This window comes from Elgaria multicarinata, chromosome 17 (assembly GCF_023053635.1).
Source record: "Elgaria multicarinata webbii isolate HBS135686 ecotype San Diego chromosome 17, rElgMul1.1.pri, whole genome shotgun sequence".
Taxonomy (NCBI): domain Eukaryota; kingdom Metazoa; phylum Chordata; class Lepidosauria; order Squamata; family Anguidae; genus Elgaria; species Elgaria multicarinata.
In genome coordinates this window covers 20432044-20456990 of record NC_086187.1, presented here as the reverse complement: position 1 = coordinate 20456990, position 24947 = coordinate 20432044, and the positions used below count along the sequence as shown (strand labels likewise).

General features: G+C 45.7%; 1 protein-coding gene across 1 annotated transcript in view; it reads right to left on the bottom strand.

The window, feature by feature from the left end:
* Positions 1–24947, bottom strand: part of TRRAP (transformation/transcription domain associated protein) — a 166765-nt gene that overhangs the window by 51711 nt on the left and 90107 nt on the right. Inside the window, exons 50-59 of the mRNA XM_063143617.1 lie at positions 22660–22839; positions 20637–20783; positions 19571–19690; positions 18578–18865; positions 17236–17373; positions 13958–14070; positions 12499–12634; positions 8290–8481; positions 2094–2289; positions 914–1179 (exon numbers count right to left, since the gene is read on the bottom strand). Coding sequence (XP_062999687.1) covers positions 914–1179; positions 2094–2289; positions 8290–8481; positions 12499–12634; positions 13958–14070; positions 17236–17373; positions 18578–18865; positions 19571–19690; positions 20637–20783; positions 22660–22839 — 1776 coding nt within the window. The remainder of the gene's footprint in view (positions 1–913; positions 1180–2093; positions 2290–8289; positions 8482–12498; positions 12635–13957; positions 14071–17235; positions 17374–18577; positions 18866–19570; positions 19691–20636; positions 20784–22659; positions 22840–24947) is intronic.

Genomic DNA, 24947 nt, shown 5'->3' with positions numbered 1-24947 from the left:
CCCGCAACAGAACGTCTCGGCGGATCGTCCCCTTTTATAAGCTCCTAAATGCCGAAGAGCTGCGGACGACGCCAAATATAATTTTTTCGTGCTCAGAACGAAAACCCTCCAACCAGCAAAACAATCCGGCCCACACACTCAGGTCCTCTGGGAAGAATCTACTTCAGCCAGCCAAAACTAGGTATTACCCAGGGGACCTTTTCTTCTGCTGCTCCCAGACTGTGGAATGACCTGCCGGTGGAGATTCGTCACCTTAACAGTCTTTTAGCATTTAAGAAAGCTATCAAGATGGATCTCTTCCAGCAGGCCTATCCAGTGGAATTTTAGGATGCTTTGAGGATTTTTTTTAAAGATGTTTTAACAACGTATACTGTTTTTAATCGGTATTTTATGTATTTTATACTTACTGTTATTTCCTGCCTCAATCAGGAGGGAGAAGCGGGTCAGAAATAATAATAATAATAACAACAACAATTATTATTATTATTATTATTATTATTATTATTATTATTATTATTATTGTAAACCGCCCAGAGAGATTCAGCTATGGGGAGGTATATAAATGTAATAAATAAATAAATGTAATAAATAAATTATTACAACATTAAATCCTGCCCTCCAGGAAGGATCCTGACAATTTTTAAAAATTGTTTATTGTGATTTTATCATTGCTACATTACTTGTAATCCACTTCTTTTTTTAATCCTGAAAGGCCCATGTTCCCCGGCAACTGGGACACGCAGGCATACGGCCTCCGATACTGGTGCTCGGACGGCCTCCTCCACTTCCACAATCAAGCCCTCGATCCCAACGCAAGCTGTCTTCCACTGTGCCGAAGGGACCCCTCCCCACCACCACGCGTGCCCCCCCCCAAAGTCCCACGCGGGGTGGTTCGAGGGCACCGTTGCTCTACCTGCATGCACTCGTTCTTGCCCATGACTCCGGCCAGCTGAAGGTAGCACTTGACTTGTTGCCGGATCTTCTGGAAGCAATCCACAATGGGCACCGTGGGGATGGTGTGGATCCGGCTCAAGATGTCCAGCGCCACGTTGACCAGGCCTTGTTTCCGGGCGATTTTCCCGTACTGGATGATGGCCGAGGCGGAGGCGTGGACCCCCAGCATGGCGTTGTTGGAACTGGGGTCGTGTTGGGAGCTGTTCTCGTAAGCGCTTACGATGGCTAAGGGAGCCAAACGTTTGAAATTAAAAGGAAACAGGGTGGATTCACGTATCTTTTGCTATTTGATTAATAAGACTTACAGTAGATCCTGCCTTTCTTCCAGTCTCTTTCCAGGCACAATTCTAAATGCTGGCTATTTATTTATTTAATTTATTCCAATATTTATATACCGCCCCCCCATCCAAGGATTTCGGAGCAGTGAACAAATAGGATGAAAACACATTAAAAATACATTTTTTAAAAGAATGATGGTTATTTCCGATATAGCCCTATATGAACTGGGATCAGGCTACCTGAAAAAAAGCATCTTCCCATACAAGCTGGTCTGAATTTTAAGCTATTCTGGGGAGGCCCTTGTCTTGGTCCTGTAAGAACGTAAGAAGAGCCCTGCTGGATCAGACCAGGGGTCCATCTAGTCCACTACCCTGTTCGCACAGTGGCCAACCAGCTGTGGACCGGGAAACCACTATTTAAAGTGCCCAAGATATGTGCTAAACGCTGGAGGATTGTGGTTGGAGTAAGGCAGGAGTGAGCATCTTGGTGCCGACTCTATCTTCCTTTAGGCATGCAGACGAGATCTTTTTATTTATCCAGGCCTTTTGAAACAACTCATCTTTTTAAGCCGTTATGCTGTGCTAATTTGCTCCGTAGAGCTTGCTTTATGTCTTGCTGTTTTGTTGCTTTTTATTATTGCTTGCGTTGTCCCGTTTTTAAATTTGGTCTATTTGTATGTTGCTTTGAGGTGTGTCGTCCCCCCGTTCTCTCCCTCCCCGCCATTTGAGAAAATACTCTCAATCGCCGCTTCGGCCAGTACAGAATTCTTTTCCAGCAGCACACTTTTAAAGCCAGAAATGTCAGACCCCTAGTGGGGAGCTTTTCTTGGAAAAACGGGCTGCTGGGATTGACGTTTTCACCTTGGTAATGATGTTGCCTCCACATGAAAATGCTGCTCCAGTGGGAGAGGTCGTCTGACACGATGGGCAGCCGGTTCCTCCACGTCTTCACGACGGTCTTCATGTCGTGCAGGCTGTTATTCCTCCCCAGATTGGCCGGCTGCAAGCCGGCGTTTATTTGGGCCGCTTCCTGAAGTTCAATGATTTGCTGTGCTGCCTAGGAAGAGGAGGGGGGAGGTTGTAAGAATTATAAGAGCGCCTGCATTCTCTACCCCGTGGAAGGAAAGGTCTACTTGGCTGCATGCAGCAGGGACAGTAGGTTACACCAGTTTAAAAATCTCTTCACTGGCTGCCAATTCGTTTCTGGGCGAAGTATAAAGTGTTGGTTATCACCTTTAAAGCCCTACATAGTTCGCGTCCAGTCTACTTGCGGTATCACCTTCTCCCGTACCATCCGCCCCACACACTCAGGTCCTCTGGGAAGAATTTCCTTCAGCCAGCCAAAACTAGGCTGACAGGTATTACCCAGAGGACCTTCTCTTCTGCTGCTCCCAGACTGTGGAATGGCCTGCCGGAGGAGACTCATCAACTTAACAGTCTTTTAGCATTTAAGAAAGCTACTAAGACTGATCTCTTCCGGCAGGCCTACCCAGTGGAATTCTAGGATGTTTTTAAAATGATTTTAGAATGTTTTAACAATGTATACTATGTTTTTAATCAGTATTTTATGTATTTTATATTTACTGTGGTACCCTACCACAATCAGAACGGAGAGGCGGGTAAGAAATAAATTATTATTATTATTATTATTATTATTATTATTATTATTATTATTATATTTATATCCCGCCTTTTGCCCGATGCTGGGCCTCAAGGCAACATTACAAAATTTAAAATGTATACATTAAAAACCTATAAAGATATACAAAAGTTAAAAGTATATTAAACATATTCCAATATTATAACATTTATACATTTAAAATGACAATTTTAAAAGTTCTAGGCACAGACGGAGGTCCAGATCATTCACCAAAGGCCTAACAGAACAAAAAAGTCTTTTGCCTGCCTCCTAAAGGAAGTTGTGCTGGCTGGGTTACGTTGTCCGGGGCGGGTGGGGGAGTTGCAGTCAATATGTTTTATTTATTTATTAAGACATTTGTATCCCACCCTATATCACAAGGAACTCAGGGTGGCATACAGATAAATGTTCTCACGACACCCCTTCTCTGTGAGCCCCTGCCAAAGGAAGTGAGGCAGGTGGCTACTAGGAGCAGGGCCTTCTCCGCTGTGGCACCCCGGTTGTGGAATGAGCTCCCCAGAGAGGTCCGCCTGGCGCCTACACTGTACTCCTTTCGTCGCCAGCTGAAGACCTTTTTATTCACTCAGTATTTTAACACTTAATTTTAACTTAAATTTAAATTATACTGTTTTAACTCTGTATTTTAACCTTATATCAATTTTGCTGCGTGGTTTTATCCTGCTTTTTATACTGTATTTTGTATTTGTGTTTTTAACCTGTTGGTTGTTTTATGATGGTTTTAATTTTTGTGAACCACCCAGAGAGCTTCGGCTATTGGGCAGTATAGAAATGTAATAAATAAATAAATAAATAATCATACAAACGCTATAAAACAATAAATATACACCGCTAAAAACCAATTAAACCATTAATCAAACTAAAACCAGGGCAGAATTTAAAAACAGTAAAACCCATTAAAACCATGTACAGGCTTGGTGAATTTGGCCACCAAAGGCTTTGTTAACTTGGCGCTGAAATGAAACCCGTGCCGGCGGCCGGCGGGCCTCCAAGGGGAGGGCATTCCATAGCTGGATAAAAATGAGAACGGTCTCAAAGCAAGGTTCATCAGCCGTCCCCTTGCAAAGAGAAAACAGGGAGATGAATAAGAGAAATAACCTCAGTAAGGCTACGACTAATGGTAACAATACTATTAATAGCAATATTTACAAAAAATAGCTCTGTAGTGTTCGTCTTACTGCATCACGTTGATGCTGTACGTCTCCACCCAATATTACTTTATTATTATTTATTTATTTATATAGCACCATCATTGTACATGGTGCTGTACAGATTACACAGTAAATAGCAAGACCCTGCCGCATTTTGGGATCAAGACCAAAGTTTCTTGGTCTGGTTTCGCATCGGGGCACCCAGTTATTTCTAAAGGGAAAAATTCTCTGTTCATTTACGCAGAGGCTTACTAATTTGTTTATCGAATGTTTCCTTCTAAGATAATAGAAAAACATAGTCTTCCAAATGTAGCATGCTATAGGCCATGGGTTCTCAACAAGGGGGGAACTGTAGTTGGAGCAAGGCAGGGTGGGGAACTTTAGGACAGAGGCCAAATCCGCCCTCCTGACATTCTCCAGATGGCTCCGCCCCTTTCCTTCACTCCGCCCCTTTCCCTTATCATGCCCCCTTCACCCCAACCACCTCTTGTTCGGTATTTTCCTGGTTTTGTGCTATTTTTCCCCCGTTTTACAAGACTCAAATGTTTCTCCGAAGGCTTAGCTGACAGTTTAAACCTGAAGCTAAAATAGTCTGGTATTATTTAGCAATTTTGGCCCCGCCCCCTTTTGGGTTCAGCCCCACCCACCACTGGAAAGCGCCCCCACCCAAAGAGCTTCTTTGTAATGGAATTCAGCAAGAGGTGTCGTACCCCTGGTCTAAGGGGTCCACTGGTGTCTCAAAGATGTCACTTCATGTGTAGCAAGTGACACAGAATATCCGTGAAATATTGAACATCTAGCAAGCTCTTTTACTATATGAATATATTACAGAATCACAAACGCTAGAAGTGTTTCAGTGGTTCTCAGCCCACTCTACATTATTATTCGTACCTCATCTTTCCTCCAAGGAGCTCAGGGGAAGCAAACACAGTGGTCTCCTCCCTTTCATCTTAACCACCTTTCATCTTCGAATCACAGAATCATAGAATAGCAGAGTTGGAAGGAGCCTTCAAGGCCATTAAGTCCAACCCCCTGCTCAATGCAGGAATCCACCTTAAAGCATACCTGATAGATGGTTGTCCAGCTGCCTACTTGAATGCCTCTAGTGTGGGAGAGCCCACAACCTCCCTAGGTAACTGGTTCCTGCTCTAACAGGAAGTTTTTCCTGATGTCCAGCTGGAATCTGGCTTCCTTTAACTTGAGCCCATTATTCCGTGCCCTGCACTCTGGGAGGATCGAGAAGAGATCCTGGCCCTCCTCTGTGTGACAACCTTTCAAGTATTTGAAAAGTGCTATCATGTCTCCCTTCAATCTTCTCTTCTCCAGGCTAAACATGCCCAGTTCTTTCAGTCTCTCTTCATAGGGCTTTGTTTCCAGACCCCTGATCATCCTGGTTGCCCTCCTCTGAACATGCTCCAGCTTGTCTGTGTCCTTCTTGAACTGTGGAGCCCAGAACTGGATACAATACTTTAGATGAGGCCTAACCAGGGCTGAATAGAGAGGAACCAGTACCTCCCATGATTTGGAAGCTATACTTCTATTAATGCAGCCCAAAATAGCATTTGCCTTTCTTGCAGCCATATCGCACTGTTGGCTCATATTTAGCTTGTGTTAATCTTAATTATGAGCCTCGTGTGGTGCAGAGTGGTAAAGCAGTAGTTTCTGCAGCTGAAACTCTCCCCATGGCCTGAGTTCGATCCCAGCGGAAGCTGGTTTCAGGCAGCCGGCTCGGGTCGACTCAGCCTTCCATCCTCCCGAGGTCAGTAAAATGAGTACTCAGTTAGCTGGGGGAAAGGTAATAACGGCCGGGGAAGGCAACGGCAAACCACCCCGCTATAAGGCCTGCCAAGAAAACATCAGCGAAAGCTGGTGTCCCTGCAAGGGTCAGTAATGACTCAGTGCTTGCACGAGAGGTTCCGTTCCTTTCCTTCTAATCTTAATTAACCCATGACTGGCTGCCGTTTACGTGTGAACGGGCACAGTCTTCGCCTTGCTCAAACGAGTCGCACTACCCAAGCCACTAAAAAAGCACCGCGGAGTTAAAGCAAAACTCCGACAGACCAATAAACTCAGATTCAAATCCTTTGCAGAGGATAAAACTGACGCAAACCACTCGCAAAAGCTATTTCTTGAGAGATAAACACTTCTGTTAGCTATTAATCAACTAACTAAGATAACTGTGTGTCCCCCTTTCTCTCTCTCCCCCCCCCCCCCACACAAAAAAAGTCAGTCCACACTCACACACAAATCTCTGGAAACAAAATAAATTAAGCAAAGCAATATTCTCTCTCTCTCTCTCTCCCCCGCCCATAATCGGCACCGTATCAGCTCTCACAATAGCTTCACCTTCATCTTACTCCCATTCATCATGTAAATTTAATTTTCTAGCAGGTATTTAATCACACACTATCTGATAGAGGGAAAAGTAATTACTGCTGAGTAGCTTCATTGCTGTGTTTGGTAACTTTGTCATTCACTGCCTACTTCCGCGATTTGACAATGAGAATGTCCGCAAAGGTTTCCGACCAGCTCTGGAAGGCACAGAGCAGCTGTCAGCGTCTACTCGAGCGGTCCCGACCCGAAATAAAATACTATTCGGTTGGGGCGATGTGAAACGCCAACCCCTAGTTATCGGGAGAGGTCGGCTCACACATTAAGAACATTCTACAGAGGCGTCTGCGCGAAGGAAAAGATGCAGGTTGCTAATTATTTATCTTACTCTTCTCTGCAAGCTGTCATCTCAAGATCTAGGAAGGGTGAGAGATTCATTTCTCACTGGCTGGCGAGTTCACATTACGCCAGTCCTTTTACAACTTCATTGGCTGCCAGTCCAGGTCCGGGCCCGATTCAAAGTGCTGGTATTGACATTCAAAGCCCTAAACGCTTTGGGGCCAGGTTATTTGAAGGAACGCCTCCTTCCATATGTACCTGCCCGGACATTAAGATCATCTACAGGGGCCCTTCTCCGTGAGCCCCTGCCAAAGGAAGTGAGGCAGGGGGCTAATAGGAGGAGGGCTTTCTCCGCTGTGGCACCCCGGCTGTGGAACGAGCTCCCCAGAGAGGTCCGCCTGGCGCCTACACTGTACTGCTTTCGTCGCCAGCTGAAGACCTTTTTATTCACTCAGTATTTTAACACTTAAATTTAACTTAAATTTAAATTATACTGTTCTAACTCTGTATTTTAATCTTATATCAATTTTGCTGCGTGGTTTTATCCTGGTTGTGCTTTTTATACTGTATTTTGTATTTGTGCTTTTAACCTGTTGGTTGTTTTATTATGGTTTTAATTTTTGTGAACTGCCCAGAGAGCTTTGGCTATTGGGCGGTATAAAAATGTAATAAATAAATAAATAAATAATTTTGATGACAATAGAACAAGGGTACCGATGGAGCCTTTTTTAAAAAAATAAAAATAAAAGCCTAACTTCCGAAGACGGGCTAATTCTCCCCTTCTTGTGCCCCGGGACACCCGCTCCCATTCACCCCCCACCAGCAAGGTTTTTTTAAAACAAAGAGCAAAGCTTCCGATAGTGCTAATGAGGTTGGTTTAGATGGGCTGCTCCTATTCTGACGCCATCAGAATGTAAGAAGAGTGCTGCTGAATCAGACCAAGGGTCCATCTAGTCCAGCGATTTGTTCCAAGCAGCCGCCCATGGAAACCTGCAGCACCCTCCCGACCATGTTCCCCAGCAACTGGTGTACATAGGCATACTGCCTCTGCTACTGGACATAGTACATGTCCATCAGGACTAGTCGCCATGGATAGCCTTCTCCTCCAGGAATTTATCCAACCCGCTTTGAAAGCCATCCAAATGGGTGGCCATCAGTAGGTCTTTGCAGCAGCCCTAGGAACAAAGCCCTGCAGAGATACTGCGTTTTAATTTTTAAAGTAACCCAAAGACATTTCCCAGAAGGACCAGGTAGATGGAACCATCCATATTCCATACTCTCTTCCTTTTATTTTCCAATCACAGTAATGATGGGTATGTTGTTGCTGCATTTATATCCCGCCTTTTTTTCCTCAAAGGAACCCAAGGTTCCTTTCAGTACATAATCCTCCTCCTCTCCACTTTATCCTCACAACAACAACCCTGTGAGGTAGGTTGGGCTGAGAGTCTGTGACGGGCCCAAAGTCACCCAGTGGGTTTCCATGGCCGAGTGGAGACTAGAACCCGGATCTCCCGACTCCCAGACCGACACTTTAGCCACTACGCCACACTGGCTCTCAGTGTGGGTTCCTTGGTCTCACCTGAAGGAGGGGCGTGTGGACGTGTGAAACCACCTGAGGAAGCCTTCGCCATTCCCGAATAGCCAAGCCGCTGGCCATCTCTACGAGGCGCTCAATGAAGTTAAGCTGCTGATCTTCAGGATGGCAGATAGCCAAGTATCCCCGGTACATGTTGACCTTCCATGCCATCTCTTTGGGGCAACTCAGCTCCACCTTGGGGCAAAACAACACATTTAGCTAAGAGACACAGCTTCTCCACACCCGATTTCCAAAAGAAAGAGATTCAGACATAACATGAAAACATGGTTTGAGCTAACCGTGGTTAAGAACACACAGCATGACTCTGTTCAGACAACACACTAGGCCACCCTAAAGCATCCCTGACAGATGGTTGTCCAGCTGCCTCTTGAAGGCCTCTAGTGTGGGAGAGCCCACCACCTCCCTAGGTAACTGGTTCCATTGTCGCACTGCTCTAACAGTCAGGAAGTTTTTCTTGATGTCCAGCCAGAATCTGGCTTCCTTTAACTCAGGGGTTCTTAACCTGGGGTCCATGTATGGGCTTCAGGGGGTCCGTGAAAGTCAAATAAATTTATTCATACTTTTTGTATGTCATACACTGTATGAGGCAATCAATTTTCAATTAAATAAAGTATATCCTTTGCATGCAAAGTTGTGCTTATGTGCATTTTTCTAGGGAGAGTGTCCATAGCTTTCACCACATTTTCAAAGGGGTCCGTGACTCAAAAAAGGTTAAGAACCACTGCTAACTTGATTCCGTGTCCGGCACTCTGGGAGGATCGTGAAGAGATCCTCGCCCTCCTCTGTATGACAACCTTTCAAGTATTTGAAGAGTGCTATCATGTCTCCCCTCCATCTTTTCTCCTCCAGGCTAAGCACGCCCAGTTCTTTCAGCCTCTCCTCATAGGGCTTTGTTTCCAGACCCCCGATCATCCTCGCTGCCCTCCTTTGAACCCCCCTCCAGCTTGTCTGCATCTTTGTTGAAGTGTGGTGCCCAGAACTGGACACAATACTCAAGACTTTATGGTTTAAATTTCTGTGAACCGCCCAGAGCGCTTCGGTTGTTGAGCGGCACAGAAATGCAGCAACTAGCTAAACAATCCCAGAGGTTGGAAACTTCCCTCAAACAGAAATGGCTCCAGCCCCTCGATCCTTTTAGTGGCCCTTTTCTGCACATCCACACTCTTTCTAAATAAAGCCTAATGTCAATTCTTCCCAGAATCAGACCACCAGCTTCAAGCAAGGGATGAAAGCAACACCTACTTCCTAGTACATCCACCTGCTCGCATCATGGATTTTAAATTTCGCGATGTTGCATTTATGCCTAGGCCAATAAAGACTCTAGTATTTACCCAAGTTCCTTGGGCAAAGCAAATCCCCGTTTTATTACATTATTGGCAGGACTGTGGAACACAAATGCAGTTTGTGCCAATACAAATGTGCCTGGTGCCCTATAAACCGCCACGTGGTATTCTAATACCTTAAAACCGTTCCTAGAGATGTCGGACCTGGCCACGGTGACACATGCCTTAGTTACATCCTGATTGGATTACTGTAACGCGCTCTACGTGGGGCTGCCTTTGAAGAGTGTTCGGAAACTCCAGCTGGTTCAAAGAGCTGCAGCCAGATTGTTGACCGGGGCTGGTTACAGGGAGCATACAACTCCCTTGTTAAAACAGCTCCACTGGCTTCCGGGCACAATTCAAAGTGCTGGTTATGACCTATAAAGCTCTATATGGTTCGGGTCCAGGTTATTTGAAAGAACGTATTCTCCCTTACGAGCCTGCCCGTGCTTTGAAATCTTCTGGAGAAGCCCTTCTTTCAGTCCCACCATCTTCACAGGCACACCTGGTGGGAACACAGGAGAGGGCCTTCTCGGTGGCTGCTCCACTGCTCTGGAAGTCTCTTCCCGAGGAAGCTAGGCTGGCTCCCTCCTTGATGGGCTTTCGGAAGCAGGCTAAAACTTTTTTGTTCAAGCAGGCCTTTGGAGAATAATCCAGCCCTCCATCTATGTTAATGTCTTATAATTTTGTTGTGTATTTTAAATGTTTATGGTTTTGTTTCCCTCCCCCCCCCATATATATTTTAAACTTTGTAAGGCCGCCTTGAGGCCCAGCATTGGGCAAAAGGCGGGATACAAATAAATATAATAATAATAATAATAAAACGTTCATGAGAGTTAAAGAACATGGGGGAGTATGATACAGTGCTGCTGTTCTCTTTCTCTCCTGGCCTGCTCAACAGAGGTGAACAGCCAACCCACCCAAAGCACTGCATTTTATATAAGCTGCTCAGAATCACACTGAGCAAAGCCAGCATAATGGCGCTCTAGGGAAAGACAGTCAGTAGGCACAGATGTACAAGAAGAACCGAGGCAACTACTCGCCATCATCCTTGTATTTATGAAAAACGTGTTTCCCGACTCTCTTTTTTTTTCCCCCGAAGCGCGAATGTGACGAAAATCAGAGCAGCTCAATTTGCAGCGTCGCTATTTCACCCCCCCCCCTTTGGTTCGTTAGTGAAGGCCTCGTTACTGGGGGGCGGGGGGAGAGAAATCTCTCTCGTTCAACCCAGCTTCAGCGCATCCTCAGTCGCTGGTGCCTGTCACATCGGTTCAGGCTGCGAGCCTTCAGAAGGAGAAGCTGTCAGGCGGGATCAATTCACTTGGCTGCAACTCAAGGTTTTCAACTCTCCCCTGCAATTTATACCTTATTGCACAGCTGCAGAAAACACACACACACGCACACCCCAGCACCAAAACATGCTTATTATAAAACCATGGGCATAATTATGCAAAGTGATGGGACGTCCTCAAACGGAAAACGGGATGTGTGTGAGACCAATCTTGAAAAGTGTAAAATGAATAGGAATTTGAAAGTGAATAAGTCCGTTTGATAAATTTTAAGGTAAGGCGCTCAGGAGAAATGACAGCAGCCGCCGTGTTATTTCGACTCAGACAGGTGTTGAGCTGGATCGCTGGACTTCGGTTCTTATTAATGCCGAAAATGTACATTTCTAACAACAAACTCAATTTTGGGGCTCCTTCTTTAAAGGCAAAAATCTGTCTACATGTGGAGCGGTATATAAACATTGTAAATCAATTAAAAATAAATTAAAATGTCTCCTTAATTCTCAATCTTTTTTTTTTTCAGGACACGTTGATTCCAATTACCCTTTTCACAGCTGAATGAGAGACCTAGCCTGTATCATTCCTGTGACTAATCAAGTTTTATTTATTTCTTTTAAACAAACCATACGAACAAAATTTCCCAAATTGTCCTTCAGGACTTTTAACCAAAACTAAAAGTTCAGAGCATGATTGACCTCAACCATCCTCCACCAGTTACGCAAAAGTGTCTCGGCAATGATGGGAACGCCGATGGAAAACCTTTTCGGTCCACGAAGGTGACTCACAACCAGGGCCGGCGCTTCCATAGAGGCCAGTTAGGCAGCTGCCTAGAGCGCCAAGGTAAGGGGACGCCCAACGGTGCGCCCGGAAGTCACCCTCCCACTCCCAGAGCCGCTCTGGCCGAGTGAGGGCAGCTTCCGGGCGCGCCATTCCGAAGCCTTCCGCCCGCCCCCCCAGCATCCCTGGCTTGGCTTCAGCTGGGCACCCGCCCAGCAGCTGAAGCCAACCCGGGACACTGGGGGGTGGGGGCGGGCGGCTCCACGTTCTGACTTCCGGAGAGCGCCGGACGTCAGAACGTGGAGCTGTCTGACCGCCCTCCCCCAGCTTCCTGGCTTAGCTTCGGCTGGGTGCTCCCAGCCAAAGCCAAGCCAGAATGCTGGGGACGGGGGGGGCAGCGAATGGACAGAAGAGGAGCTGCCCACCCACCCACCCCACTGCAGCGTCCTGCCAAGCCAGGAGGACTTCGGGCGAGGGACAGGTAACCTGTCTCCGCCTACCTGGGGTGGGGTGGGGATATGGTGGGGTGTGGGGGGCTGAAAGCAGCTCACCTTGCCTAGGGCGCAAAAAAGCCTGGCACCGGCCCTGCTCACAACTCGGGTCAACGGCGGGACCATGTTTTCCACGAGGCTTTCCCCTGCTGCTGATTCCTCCACGGAACCCAGATCTCAAACTCCATGCGAGTAATCTCCTCCTCAAAAGCAGAGGACTGCTTTTGCTGACGCGCGTTTGCAGGGCTGCCTTTCAACAGCTGCGCCATCAAGGATGAGCCCGGATCTTCCCGGGGAAAGGTGAAGAACACTTACCTGGACAAGGGCCTCCTTCATGGCAGTCCAGTTGGAGACGCGCCACGCGCATTCCAGGACCAGGTAGGGGTTGATATGACCCTTCGATTGGCCGTATTCGGTCAGAGCTTCCCACTGATTCAATTCCTTGGAGCACCTTGAGAACAGAAACACAAAGTCAACCCAGTCGGTTGGTCCGGAGTAACCCTTTAAGCGCTTCAGATGGGACAAGGAAGAAGGGCTTTCTCCGTTGTGGCCCCCCGACTGTGGAATGCCCTCCCCTTGGAGGCCCAACTGGCACCAACGCTGATTTTATTCCGGCCCCAAGTGAAAACATGGCTTTTTAACAAAATCTTTAATGGTTAAATTCACTAAGACGACACACTGTTTTAACTATTTTAATGGTTTTTACTGCTTTTAAATTACATATTGTTTTAACTTGGTTCATGGTTTAATTTGTTTTTGGCTGTGTATATTTATTGTTTCATACTGTATGCTTTTATCTGTACGCCGCCCTGAGATCCTAGTGATATAGGGTGGGATACAAATGTTTTAAATAAATAAATAAATAAATAAATAAATAAATAAAATACAGCAGGGTTGGGGAACCTCTTTCAACCCAAGGGCCACATGCGATTTCAGAAAAGCACCCAGGGGCTGCGGTCCAGTGGTGGGCAGGGCCAAAGGCAAAAGGGGAAGGTCCAGAAGCAAAAGGGGCGGAGACAGAAATAAAATCAGAGGTACCAGCATATTCCAACTTAAACCTCCAACTGCCAGAAGTTAAGCCTTCAGACAAGCATTTCAATGGTTTAGAGAGGGGGCAAAACTGCGCCTGTGTCGGGAATCCACCACGCAATCAGTGATTAGGGAAACGGTGTGGCCATGGGAAGGGGGCGCAGCCATCTAGGAACCCGGAGGGCCTCATTTGGCCCACGGGCCTGTGGTTACTCACCCCTGTGATACAGGAAGGCTAGCAGTTGTATCCAAGTGTATTTCAAGAAGTTACTCAAACACTTCCAAAGGGATTGAACCAAGCTTCAACAATCAGTCTTCCCCCCACACCCCACTCTACAATACTGGGACTTCTATTTTGGGAGCTAAATTTCAAAGCTTTTCTGTTTGCATGCTTTACTGCGATTCAGTATTTTGTGTGCTTCAATTCACTGCTGCAAAAACTTGCGCTAAAAAGCATGATCAGAAAGAAGTTTAATAGAAGGGGGCGAGGCAAAATCACTTCCCCGTACACTGGTTTCAACCTGGAATAAAATCTTTGCTGAGGTCCCTTCAACCCATCACAAATTACGCTACTGCAGAGCTTAAAGGGATCAGTTAACCAACAAGGGACGCCGCTCAATTTCCCCGTTCCCGGATATTTTCTTGAACTTTCGGTTAAGCCTCATATTCATCACTGAAGATACGAGCACTCTTATTTTGTTTAACGTCATCTAACCCTAACACTCAAACAATTTAATTAACCTACCGGATCCAGTGGTCTTCCCAGAGGTGATACTCCGGGAAAATGGCAGGGGAAGCATTGCTTCGTTCGTGTTCTTTCTTGGCTTTCTCCATTGCTTTTTCATAGGTTTCCTGAGCCTGGGAGAAATTGAGAGAGTTTATTTTCTCATGGGATCGAACCGGGGGAGAGGCAGACTCAAACCAAGGCTCCGCCATGGATTCCTGGGCTTAAAATCCAGAGCCGTAAGCATATACCAGGGACAGGAGAACCAGGGATGCTCAGGTTTGCCAAAATTCTCCGAACTTCACTTCAACGCTTCCTTTGGCTGGCTCCCATTCAAGTTTGCAACCTGGTTTTTTCTCCCCAGCTTGTTCAAAAAGGAGAAGTGTGCATTTTTTTTTAAGAGCACACATTAAATTGTGCGTTTTTTGAAATGCGAATTTTTTTTAACGCAAGTTCGGAAATTTGCACGCATTTTCGGAGAGCGTCAACATCCCCGTTCACCTGCGGGGTTGTGAACGGGGCATTTTTGAGTGATTTGAGAACTGAAATGAAACACTCATATTGCTAAGAGTCCCTAGAGTGTCCCTTACACTGGCGGATCATGGCTGAAATCGTGCCGCTTCAGAAGAAATTCTGAAATGCGTTGGGCGTAAAAATAAATGATATACAACTCTGGCTATGGAAGTTAAAGAACTACAGCAACAGGAAAAGATCACAGTTGTTACCCTGTTGGTCACTTCAATCACCAGCATCACATCAAAAAACTATACAGAAAACCTTCAGAAACTGGGCCAACCAAAGTAAGTTCACACCAACATCCGGAAAGCAGTCATACTTAAAACAGGCTCAATAGTCAGGAAATTCCTGAATCAGTAGAAGACGGCATGGCCTGGCAAAGCCCATCATGTCCGTCTGGAAAAACCAACATGAGTGAGAAGAGAGAGATAATAATAGTAATATTTATTTATATATTGCTTTATTATAAAGCGCCAGACGTAAAATAAAATAGTTCAGCAGTTTACAAAAATATGATAAATGCAATAACCTGCTACAAGGTAGCTTCTGTGAGCAGTACTGACTCCATTTTGAAGCGACCCAAAAACCCACCTACAGACTGAGAGCATTCACAAAAGGCCTGGGTCAAGTAACCATTTCCTGATAGACGTCTTCAAATGCATTCCCCAGAGACAAAGGTAGGGGTAAAACTAAGAAGAATATGAATGCTCAATAGCAAGAGTCATACCTGGTCATACACATGCTAATGCAGCCCTGTTGCTGAACTCCAAGCTGCATCAAGTACAGCCCTCATCCCAAATCACCCTCTTTTGTTCCCATAGCAAGTAGATCTTTAAATAAGATCATAAAAAACCCTCAAGTTGGAGGAAAGAAGCAGGCTAGCTCTCTCTCTCCCTTTTGAACCAGAAACACAAAACATACTACACATTCCATCTTGCGAGAGCAAGCTGCCTTGAGTGGGTGCTTTGCCTAGCTGTATTCTTTTCCTCTTCATCTAAGACCAAGAGTTGCAATGCTCCCCAGTTCTGCTCTACAGGAAAAGGCTGCAGCCCAAAGAAAGGTATATTGCCTTTAAAGATTCCCTCTCCTCTTTCCCCTGCTGTCTCCGTGTGTATGCTCTTAAGTCTCAAAAAGTCTATTTTTCAGTCTTGAAACTGCTTCTAAGCCTCTACTTGCTCAGCTAATTTCCCCAAAACGAGCTTGTGCCCTTGTATTTGTTTCAACCTCAATAAATGTGCCATTGTGGCGTTATCCCCTTCAGTGCTGTAAGTTTCTTGAGTAAGAATCGCCTTACTTAGCCACAGACGCTCTATTGCCAATGTCAAAAGATTCCTTATAAGCGGGTGTAAGTCTCATTAGAACATGTGCAAGTTTGTACATGGGTCTAATGAGAGCACATCACGTAACAAACCCTAATTGAAAACCTTAGCTGAATTAAAAGAATATAACAATAAAAGCATAAAATAAAAACCCATAAACAATATATAGTGGCAGCAAGGGCCGTCAGCATGCTGTACCTCGGGGACCAGCAGCCAATCCCCTCTCTTCAAAAACAAAGGTTTTCAAGCCTTTCATAGAATCGTAGAATAGCAGAGTTGGAAGGGGCCTACAAGGCCATCGAGTCCAACCCCCTGCTCAATGCAGGAATCCACCCTAAAGCATCTCCGACAGATGCTTGTCCAGCTGCCTCTTGAAGGCCTATAGTGTGGGAGAGCCCACAACCTCCCTAGGTAACTGATTCTATTGTCGTACTGCTCTAACAATCAGGAAGTTTTTCCTGATGTCCAGCTGGAATCTGGCTTCCTTTATCTTGAGCCCATTATTCCATGTCCTGCACTCTGGGAGGATCGAGAAGAGATCCTGGCCCTCCTCTGTGTGACAACCTTTTAAGTATTTGAAGAGTGCTATCATGTCTCCCCTCAATCTTCTCTTCTCCAGGCTAAACATGCCCAGTTCTTTCTGTCCCTCCTCATAGGACTTTGTTTCCAGACCCCTGATCATCCTGGTTTCCCTCCTCTGAACGCGCTCCAGCTTGTCTGCGTCCTTCTTGAATTGTGGAGCCCAGAACTGGACGCAATACTCTAGATGAGGCCTAACCAGGGCCGAATAGAGAGGAACCAGTACCTCACCTGTGCCTTTCTTAAACACCTCCAAGCTCTTGGTTTGCCACAGTGACAGGGCGAGTGAATTCCACAGCTCTGGGACAAATATTCTTTTGCCATCTGGAGTTCCTCCCTCTCCCCCGCCCACCCTGCAACCCCGTTTGTGGCGCCAGGCTATTTTTGTTCTCCTCTTTAAATCTGAACTTGTTTTCAATTCCGTGTATAAATGTGAGCCATTTTTTACTCCCAAGTTCTGGATATAGTTCACCTGGAAGGGTTGATAACTAAGGGCTCAGCTCACGCGTTACGCTTCACTGGTGGTTAAATATCACACAGTTATCTACTTAGATCGGTGATCAAACAGCGCAGATGTCTGCGTAAAAGGCTTTAGCTACAAAAGAGAGAGAGAGAGAGAGAGCTACTGACAGCGTTAGATACGCAAACATTACAGGAACGCTGCAGAAGTAATCCTGGTGGCCTCTACTGAGCACCTAAGCTTGTGAAAAAGCCCATAATTAAATTTGCTGATGCAGTGCTTCGACATGGTTCTGTCTGTAAGGCAGACTTGATCAAGGTCGCCCGGCAGTACAGAGGGAAGTTTTTATTTGCTTCTGATACGAAAAGGCCCAGCTTCGGTAGCTAGCTGTATTTATACGGTCCATTTTTAACCTCATGTGCTACCTGCTCGAAGAAGCCGTGCTGCTCATATGCAATTGCAGTCGCCGTCTCCGGAAATTTACAACGCTTTTGCCACAATCCGGCCCACATGTCCTCCTCTTGTAGCAAGGAATACAGCTCAGCAAGCGAATCAAGTATTTCCTTGGGGAGAACGAGAAAAGTAAAAAGGGGCGGGGGAGGGAGAGAGAGAGAGAGAGGGAGGGAGGGAGAGAGAGAGAGAGAGAAAGAGAGAGAAGTTACTATGGTACAAGATGAATGGTTTGTGATTCGCCTGGGTCACAAAGCAGAGTTTTCCTGCAATAAAGCCCATGATATGGAAGTTAGGGACTAGAAGTATTAAGCCTAGGGTATCTAACAAGGTGCCCGTGAGTACCAATACGCCCGCTAACACCTCCAACCAGTGCTCCAGAGTGAGAGAAAGAAAGAGAGCACATGTGTTTAGGCTGGGTTTTGGGGTGGATGGGTAGGTATTTTGCATTTGTGTGTGTTTCTCAGCTTCACCAGTTGGCCTTCTGTGAAATTAGGGGTTTGTTGTGCTTTGAAGGGGCAGATACATAACTGGGCATTTGTGGCTCAGACCCAACGTCTGTGTCGCACTTGGTTTCTTGGCCAAATTATTCCTGAGCCTCTTCTATTTGCCAACTGAGAAATGGGGGTCAGAGGAGGAAAAGTGGGCGTTAAAAGAGTGATTTTGTAAACATAGATCTACCTCCAGCTGGTATTTAGGTGCTACTTTTATTTTAGTGTCAGCAGTTTGTCTTTCTTTGAAATAGGTGTTCCGTGACCGCCCACACTCATTTTTAAAATGGACAAGCCCCCTGCCGGGACAGCCATTTTGTGAGAGCGCTCCCGGCACTCTCAAAATTCCAAATATACCCACCAACCCCAAAACGCTAGAGACGCCCACATTAGCCAGTGTTCTGCTGGGGGAGCCAATAGCCATGCTGGTTGGGGATAAAGGAATTGTAGGCTGACACATCTGGAGAGAGGAAGGTTGGGGAAGGCTGGGCTATACCGTTATTATTCATAAAAATGCAGGGCGCTCGTTTTCAACAAGGCTTAAAAGGTTTTATCGCCTAAGTGCACTCATCCTAAGGCCCTTTAAAGCAACGAGCCATATGGGAGAGCAACTCTCCAAAGACGTGCTGGAGCCTGGCCATTTTTTTAATGCCCTAGTTTCTCCACCATGGAATGGCAGCGTTGCAGTTAACAACAGTGGTCTGTATGGGCCTGAGTTGGGCAGGACCCAGGGCTGCAAAAGAAAAAAGCAAACGCATCTGTCTACAGTTATCATTTCCCCACTTGGCCTTTTGGAACTGCGGAAAACACAAACGCTGCTCCGTACCTGTTGAGGCGGAGTGATGCTTTCCTGCTCGTAGAACTCCGTGGTCTGCTTGGGCTTGATCTGGAGGCTGAGCCCTTTCTCAAAGGCCTGATGCTCCAGCATCAGCGTCGAACGGAACCAGAGGTTGTGAGTTTTGCCCAGGTACTTCAGCACGCAGGGCCTGATGGGAATGGGAGGGACGCACTGCGACATGGCTTCCACGAAACAGTTCAGTGCGCTGGGCTGGCAGTCGCGCTGCACTTGATGGCTACCGCTACACAAGAAAGGGCTTATTTCACCCGCCAGAGCCTGGGCAAGAGGAAAGAGAGAGAGAGAGAGAGAGAGTAATCACATGGGCTTTCGTGTTACAGTATAGCCCTTACACGTTTAAGGTTTGAACAAATGGAAGCTGTGATGAAATGGGGGAGATTCCACGGCATACCAGTAGAAGACAGGTTATGTGTTTGTGGAGAGCCAGTTCCAGAGGACATAACACACTATGTATTTGACTGCCCAAGTTATTTAGAGCCTTTTTTAAAGAAAGTGAAATACTGGGGTGCGAAGGAAAAACGGAGTTATTTATTATATTCAACCAACCCACATGTGATACAAAGGGTTGCTCTATTTGCAGTGAAAGCTAATAGATGTAAAGCAAAGTTTTTAGATACTATTGGTGTGTTTCTGCGTGTCCACCGTGCTCCTATCTTACTATCCTTTTAGTAATGCATGTTACATTTTTGATAGCTCTGTAATTTTTAAACATATGTATTTTTTATCATGTATAGTATAGCAAAATGTCAAGTTTGTATGTGTTGCAATGATCTGTGGATTGAGCAATAAACATATTGATGATTTGGTGTTACAGTAATTCCAACACTGCAACATTAACTCATTGCTGCTTTGAGTGGGACTAGGAAGATTTGTACATGGATAAGGCAGCAAAACATTTCAGAAGTTTTACATCACTGCTACAAATGATATGTGTGTGTGTGTGTTTAAAAAAATTACACGCACATGTTGCTGTCTATCGGAGAGGATTTTCCACAATCTGGAGAACAGCTGGATCCAAGTCTTCTCAGCTAAGGGCGTGGAAATGTGGCACAGCTGCACAAAGGCACTTAGCAGGGCTCCAGTCTGGAAAGGAAGCAAACCAGTTAGGCACGTTAAATGATGAAATGGCTCTCCGCGCCCCGCCTGCTCCCCCAGAACTGAGCCATGGAAACTAGAGACCCGGTTCAGACATCGCAACAGCCCAGGATGTTTTTAAACCCTGAGTTGTCGCGAACAAAGCGATAGCGACAGTGAATGCATTGACTGGTTCCTGCTAGGAAAGTCCGTCGCCAGCAAATCCACGTCAGTTTTCGGCTTAACGTACTTGCCTGGTGTGCCCGACTTGGGTCGCAGTTGCAGGTTTCCCCCAAACTCCGGGCACGTTTTGCCGGTTGTTTTTTTTATCTGCGACTGCAATTTGTGCAAATTATGGGCAAAATGCGTGCAAATCATGCAAATTGCAGCCACAATTTGTGCAAATCTCTATTTGCGCAAATTAACAAAAATAGGGGGAATTTGCAGTTGAGTTGGTTGTGTTTTCATATTGTATTTTATACAATGTTTTTTATTGTTATTTTATTGCATTTATGTCCCGCCTTCTTTTCCTCCTTAAGGAACCCAAGGTGGCGTACATAATCCTCCTCCTCTCCATTCTATTCTCACAACAACAACCCTGTGAGGTAGGTTGGGCTGAGAGTCTGTGACTGGCCCAAAGTCACCCAGTGGGTTTCCATGGCTGAGTGGGGACTCGAACCCAGGTCTCCTGACTCGCAGTCCAGCACCTTAGCCACTACACCACACTGGCTCCCCTATGGTCTTTATATTGTTTTTACAGTATATTGTTTTTAAGTATTGAGGCAATACTTAAATTGTTCCTCTGCCCTGAAACTTTTTTAAATGTCCTCCAAGCCGGATTGATTCAAATCCCAAGCAGGTTTCCGGAAAGCTTCAGGGGTGGTGAGTTTTTGGGAAAGGTTTCTGAACCTTCACGTTCGTCCGTGAAACAAAAGGGGAGCGTCAACATACTAACCTTCACTTCTCGTAGAGAGTCAAGGAATTTATCGTGTCGGTTCGTCAATATGTGCAATTGGTTGCCAATGTCCTTTTCAGAAAGCTCTTTGGTTTTGGGTGTACTGGTCTGGTCCCCCGGACCCAATTCAATTTCGATCTCAACATCCTTAAAAAAAAAAACGGGGGTAGAAGACAAACAAAATGTTCATGCTTAACTACAATAATAAGAGGCCTTCAAGAGGCAGCTGGACAACCATCTGTCAGGGCTGCTTTAGGGTGGATTCCTGCATTGAGCAGGGGGTTGGACTAGATGGCCTTGTGGGCCCCTTCCAATTCTGCTATTCTATGATTCTATGATTCTATGAATAAAAGAAGGTGCTCCATCTTTCAGCACCATGACCATGAAACCTATTATTATTATTATTATTATTATTATTATTATTATTATTATTATTAATTGTATCCCGCCTTTTGCCCAATACTGGGCCTCAAGGTGGCCTTACAAAATTTAAAACACATACATTTTAAAATCTATGGCAAGAAATATACCGAAGTTAAAAATATATTAAATATATCACAATATTAAAACATTAAACATTCAAAATACATGACAATTTTAAAAGTCCTTAACACAGACGGAAGCCCAGAATATTCGCCAAAGGCCTGCCGGTATAAAGAAGTTTTTGCCTGCTTCCGAAAGCCCATCAAGGAGGGAGCCAGCCTAGCTTCCTCGGGAAGAGACTTCCAGAGCAGTGGAGCAGCCACCGAGAAGGCCCTCTCCTGTGTTCCCACCAGGTGCGCCTGTGAAGATGGTGGGACTGAAAGAAGGGCTTCCCCAGAAGGTCTCAAAGCACGGGCAGGCTCATAAGGGAGAATACGGTCTTTCAGATAACCTGGACCCGAGCCATATAGGGCTTTATAGGTCATAACAAGCACTTTGAATTGTGCCCGGAAACAGACTGGAAGCCAGTGGAGCTGTTTTAACAGGGAAGATGCCTGAAACTTAGGCACCTGAAAGTTGGCATGCATACTAAGGGGTGTGTAACAGGGTTATTTTGTCTTAAAAATGCATTAATACATTTCAATTAAATCTGTCCATGTGATTGAAGCCTGCAATATCATCTTCAGTCACATCCTACCCAGCACATAGCTCTGCAGTCCATGCAATTGAGACCAGCAGAGAAGGCCAGAGTTATGGGCATATCGCCCATCTCAAAGGAATCAAGTGGACAGAGCCCTCCCTCAGGATTCCTATGGGGTGGCCCATAGCAGGAACCATTCCTAGGGGTGCCAGTGGGCACAGCTTCATAGGAACATAGGAAGCTGCCTTAGACCAAGTCAGACCCTTGGCCCATCCAGCCCAATATTGTAAACACTGACTGGCAGCAATGGCTCTCCAGATTTTCAGGAAGGATTTTTTCCTAACACTGGCTGAAGATGTGGTGGATCGAACCTGAGACCTTTTGCATTCAAAGCAGGTACTCCATCACAATGAGCTACAGCCCCTCCCCCAATGGGGTGGGCACAATCTGTCACAACACTGACAGTGCTCTGGGTGCAAAAGGACTCAATTCTACGGGAAGAACATGCCATGGTGAAATAATAATAATAATAATAATAATAATAATAATAATAATAATAATAATAATAATAATAATATATTTCTTACCCGCCTCTCCGATTGGATCGAGGCAGGGAACAACAGCAAGCATAAAATACTGTTTAAAATACTGTTTAATAACATAGTATACACCGTTAAAAACATCCTAAAAGCATGTCTTCGGATGAGGACTGCTAGCTCAGAGAGCAGAGTCCTGTTCTGGCATAAAGAGGAGTCTCAGGATTGATCCCCGACTTAAAAGATTCCAGCATCAGGGCTGGGGCAAATCCCTGCCTGAGACGCTACAAACCGGCGGGCCGGCGGAGCAGAACTGAGCAAAACAGACTCAGCGGAGGACGCGTTCACACGCTGCAAGGTGTCTCGGAATGCAAGCCAAAGGTACCATTTGCAATCTGAAGCGGGGAGGGGGCGGGGAAATTACCTCTTCCTTAGATTCGCTGTTTTCTCGTTCGCGGGGCTCTTGCTTGACGTGGGTCACCATCGCAAACGCGGCCCGGTCGTGACTGTCGGCTAGGTTGATGACGTTTGTGATGGACGGGAGCATGGCGCCTTGGCAGCTGGTCCCGATGGTAGTGTTTCTTTCGCATACGGCCAACAGGAGCTAAACGTGTTTAAACAAATCACCTTCCAGACATCCGCTTTCTAAGAATGATATCCTTAACCATTTCCGCATGCTTATCTAATTGCCGTTTGCAACGAGCCATTTGCAATGGTACGGAGAATGTGGATAGGGGGACCTTTTTCTCCTCCTCTCAAAATACTAGAACCCGATGGGGTCATCCCATGAAGCTGATGGGTGGGAGATTCAGGACAAATCAAAGGAAGGACTCCTCCACACAGCGCATAGTTATATTATGGAACTTGCTACCACAGGATGTAGCGATGGCCACCCACTCGGATGGCTTTAAAAGGGGGTTGGATACATTCCTGGAGGAGAAGGCTATCCATGGCTACTAGCCCTGATGGTTGTGTGCTATCTCCGGTAACTGAGGCAGCAAACGTGTGTGCACCAGTTGCTGGGTAACATGGGTGGGAGGGTGCTGTTGCACCATGTCCTGCTTGTTCATCCCTGGCCGATGGCTGGTTGGCCACTGTGTGAACAGAGTCCGGGACTAGATGGACCCTTGGTCTGATCCAGTATCAGGGCACTTCTTATGTTCTTAATGGCCTTGTGCAGGCGTACTGCTGAAGGTCTCTTCGCACGGCGGGGATGACTGGAAGTAGGTTGCAGCCTCCCTCTTCCCTTTCCCTCGTCTACTTTAACCAGGGTTTGGTGTTACATCTGGAGCAACGCTAACCAGACTTCCCATATCATAATCAGGGATCATGAACCCTGGCTATGAAAATAAGATAAAAAAGCTTACCAGGGAAGGGAGAAGTCCTGCTAGGCAGCTGTCAAGCGACAGGCAGCCTGCATGCTGTTTTTATTGGACGAATGTGGAAAAAAAGCATCATAAGAGTAGAAAGGGGCAGTTGTGTTGTCCGAACCCAGGCAGCATGGCTTGTTGGAAGGAGAAACAACCCTCCGATAACCCAATGCTGTTTTTTCTAGTTAAGCCTTGGTGGCTTATTAGTAGTAGTAGTAGTAGTAGTAGTAGTAGTAGTAGTATTCTCTTTCTCTCTCAGGGCAGTTTTTCTAGACGGACATGATGGGCATTGCCAAGTCATGCTATCTTTTACAGATTCAGAAATTTCCTGACAATTGAGCCTGTTTTAAGTATGACTGCTTTTTGGATGTTGGTGTGGATGTATTTTGGTAGGCCCAGTTTCTGAAGGGTTTCTCTATGGTTTTTTGATCAGATGCCAGTGACTGATGTCACTAATGAAATAATTGTGACCTTTTCCTGTTGCCATAGTTCTTTAACTTCCATGGCCAGTGGTGCATTATTATTATTATTATTATTATTATTATTATTATTATCATCATCATCATCATCATCATCATCATCTTTTCCCACTCGTGGTGGTTTTTCTAGACAGACATGAGGAGCTTTGCCAAGTCATATTATCTTTTACTGATTCAGGAATCTCCTTAGCCTGTTTTGAGTATGCCTGCTTTCTGGATGTTGGTGTGGATGTATGTCGGTAGGCCCAGTTTCTGAAGGTTTTCTGTATAGTTTTTTGATGTGATGCCAGTGACTGATGCGACTGATGGAATAATTGTGAAATAGTCTATGAAGTTCTGTTCCGTATCCTGATGCTATTGTTTCAAGTTGTGTGCTTCTGCAGTAACAACGCATAACGTTACGGCTCATTTCGTCTGACCAAGCTAAGCGTCGCCTCGGTGGTTGCCTGTGGAACAGGCAAAACACATCTGGGGGAGTTTGGGTGGTTGTGCTTTTCCTTATTCATTTATTTATTACATTTATATACCGCCCCATAGCCGAAGCTCTCTGGGTGGTTTACAAAGATTAATATATGGCCAGGATATCTAGATTGGCAGTCTCCATCTCTCTCACTGATGTAAAGTGCTGCCATAGTTCAATTTAAGCAGTAATAATCCAACGTCATTTGGGATTAAAGGTTCAAAAGCCGAATGCTTTTCTTGACCTGGCTATATCCCCTCTGGAGTTATGAGCACTGATTATTTGGAGGAGTAGGAGGTAGCTTGCTACATAAAAGTAATTTGTTCCCTATTTGACTTTCTCATTTAGCGCTTAAGTAATTGTTTCGCATTCACACAGCAAGTGTTTAGGTTATGTATTGCAT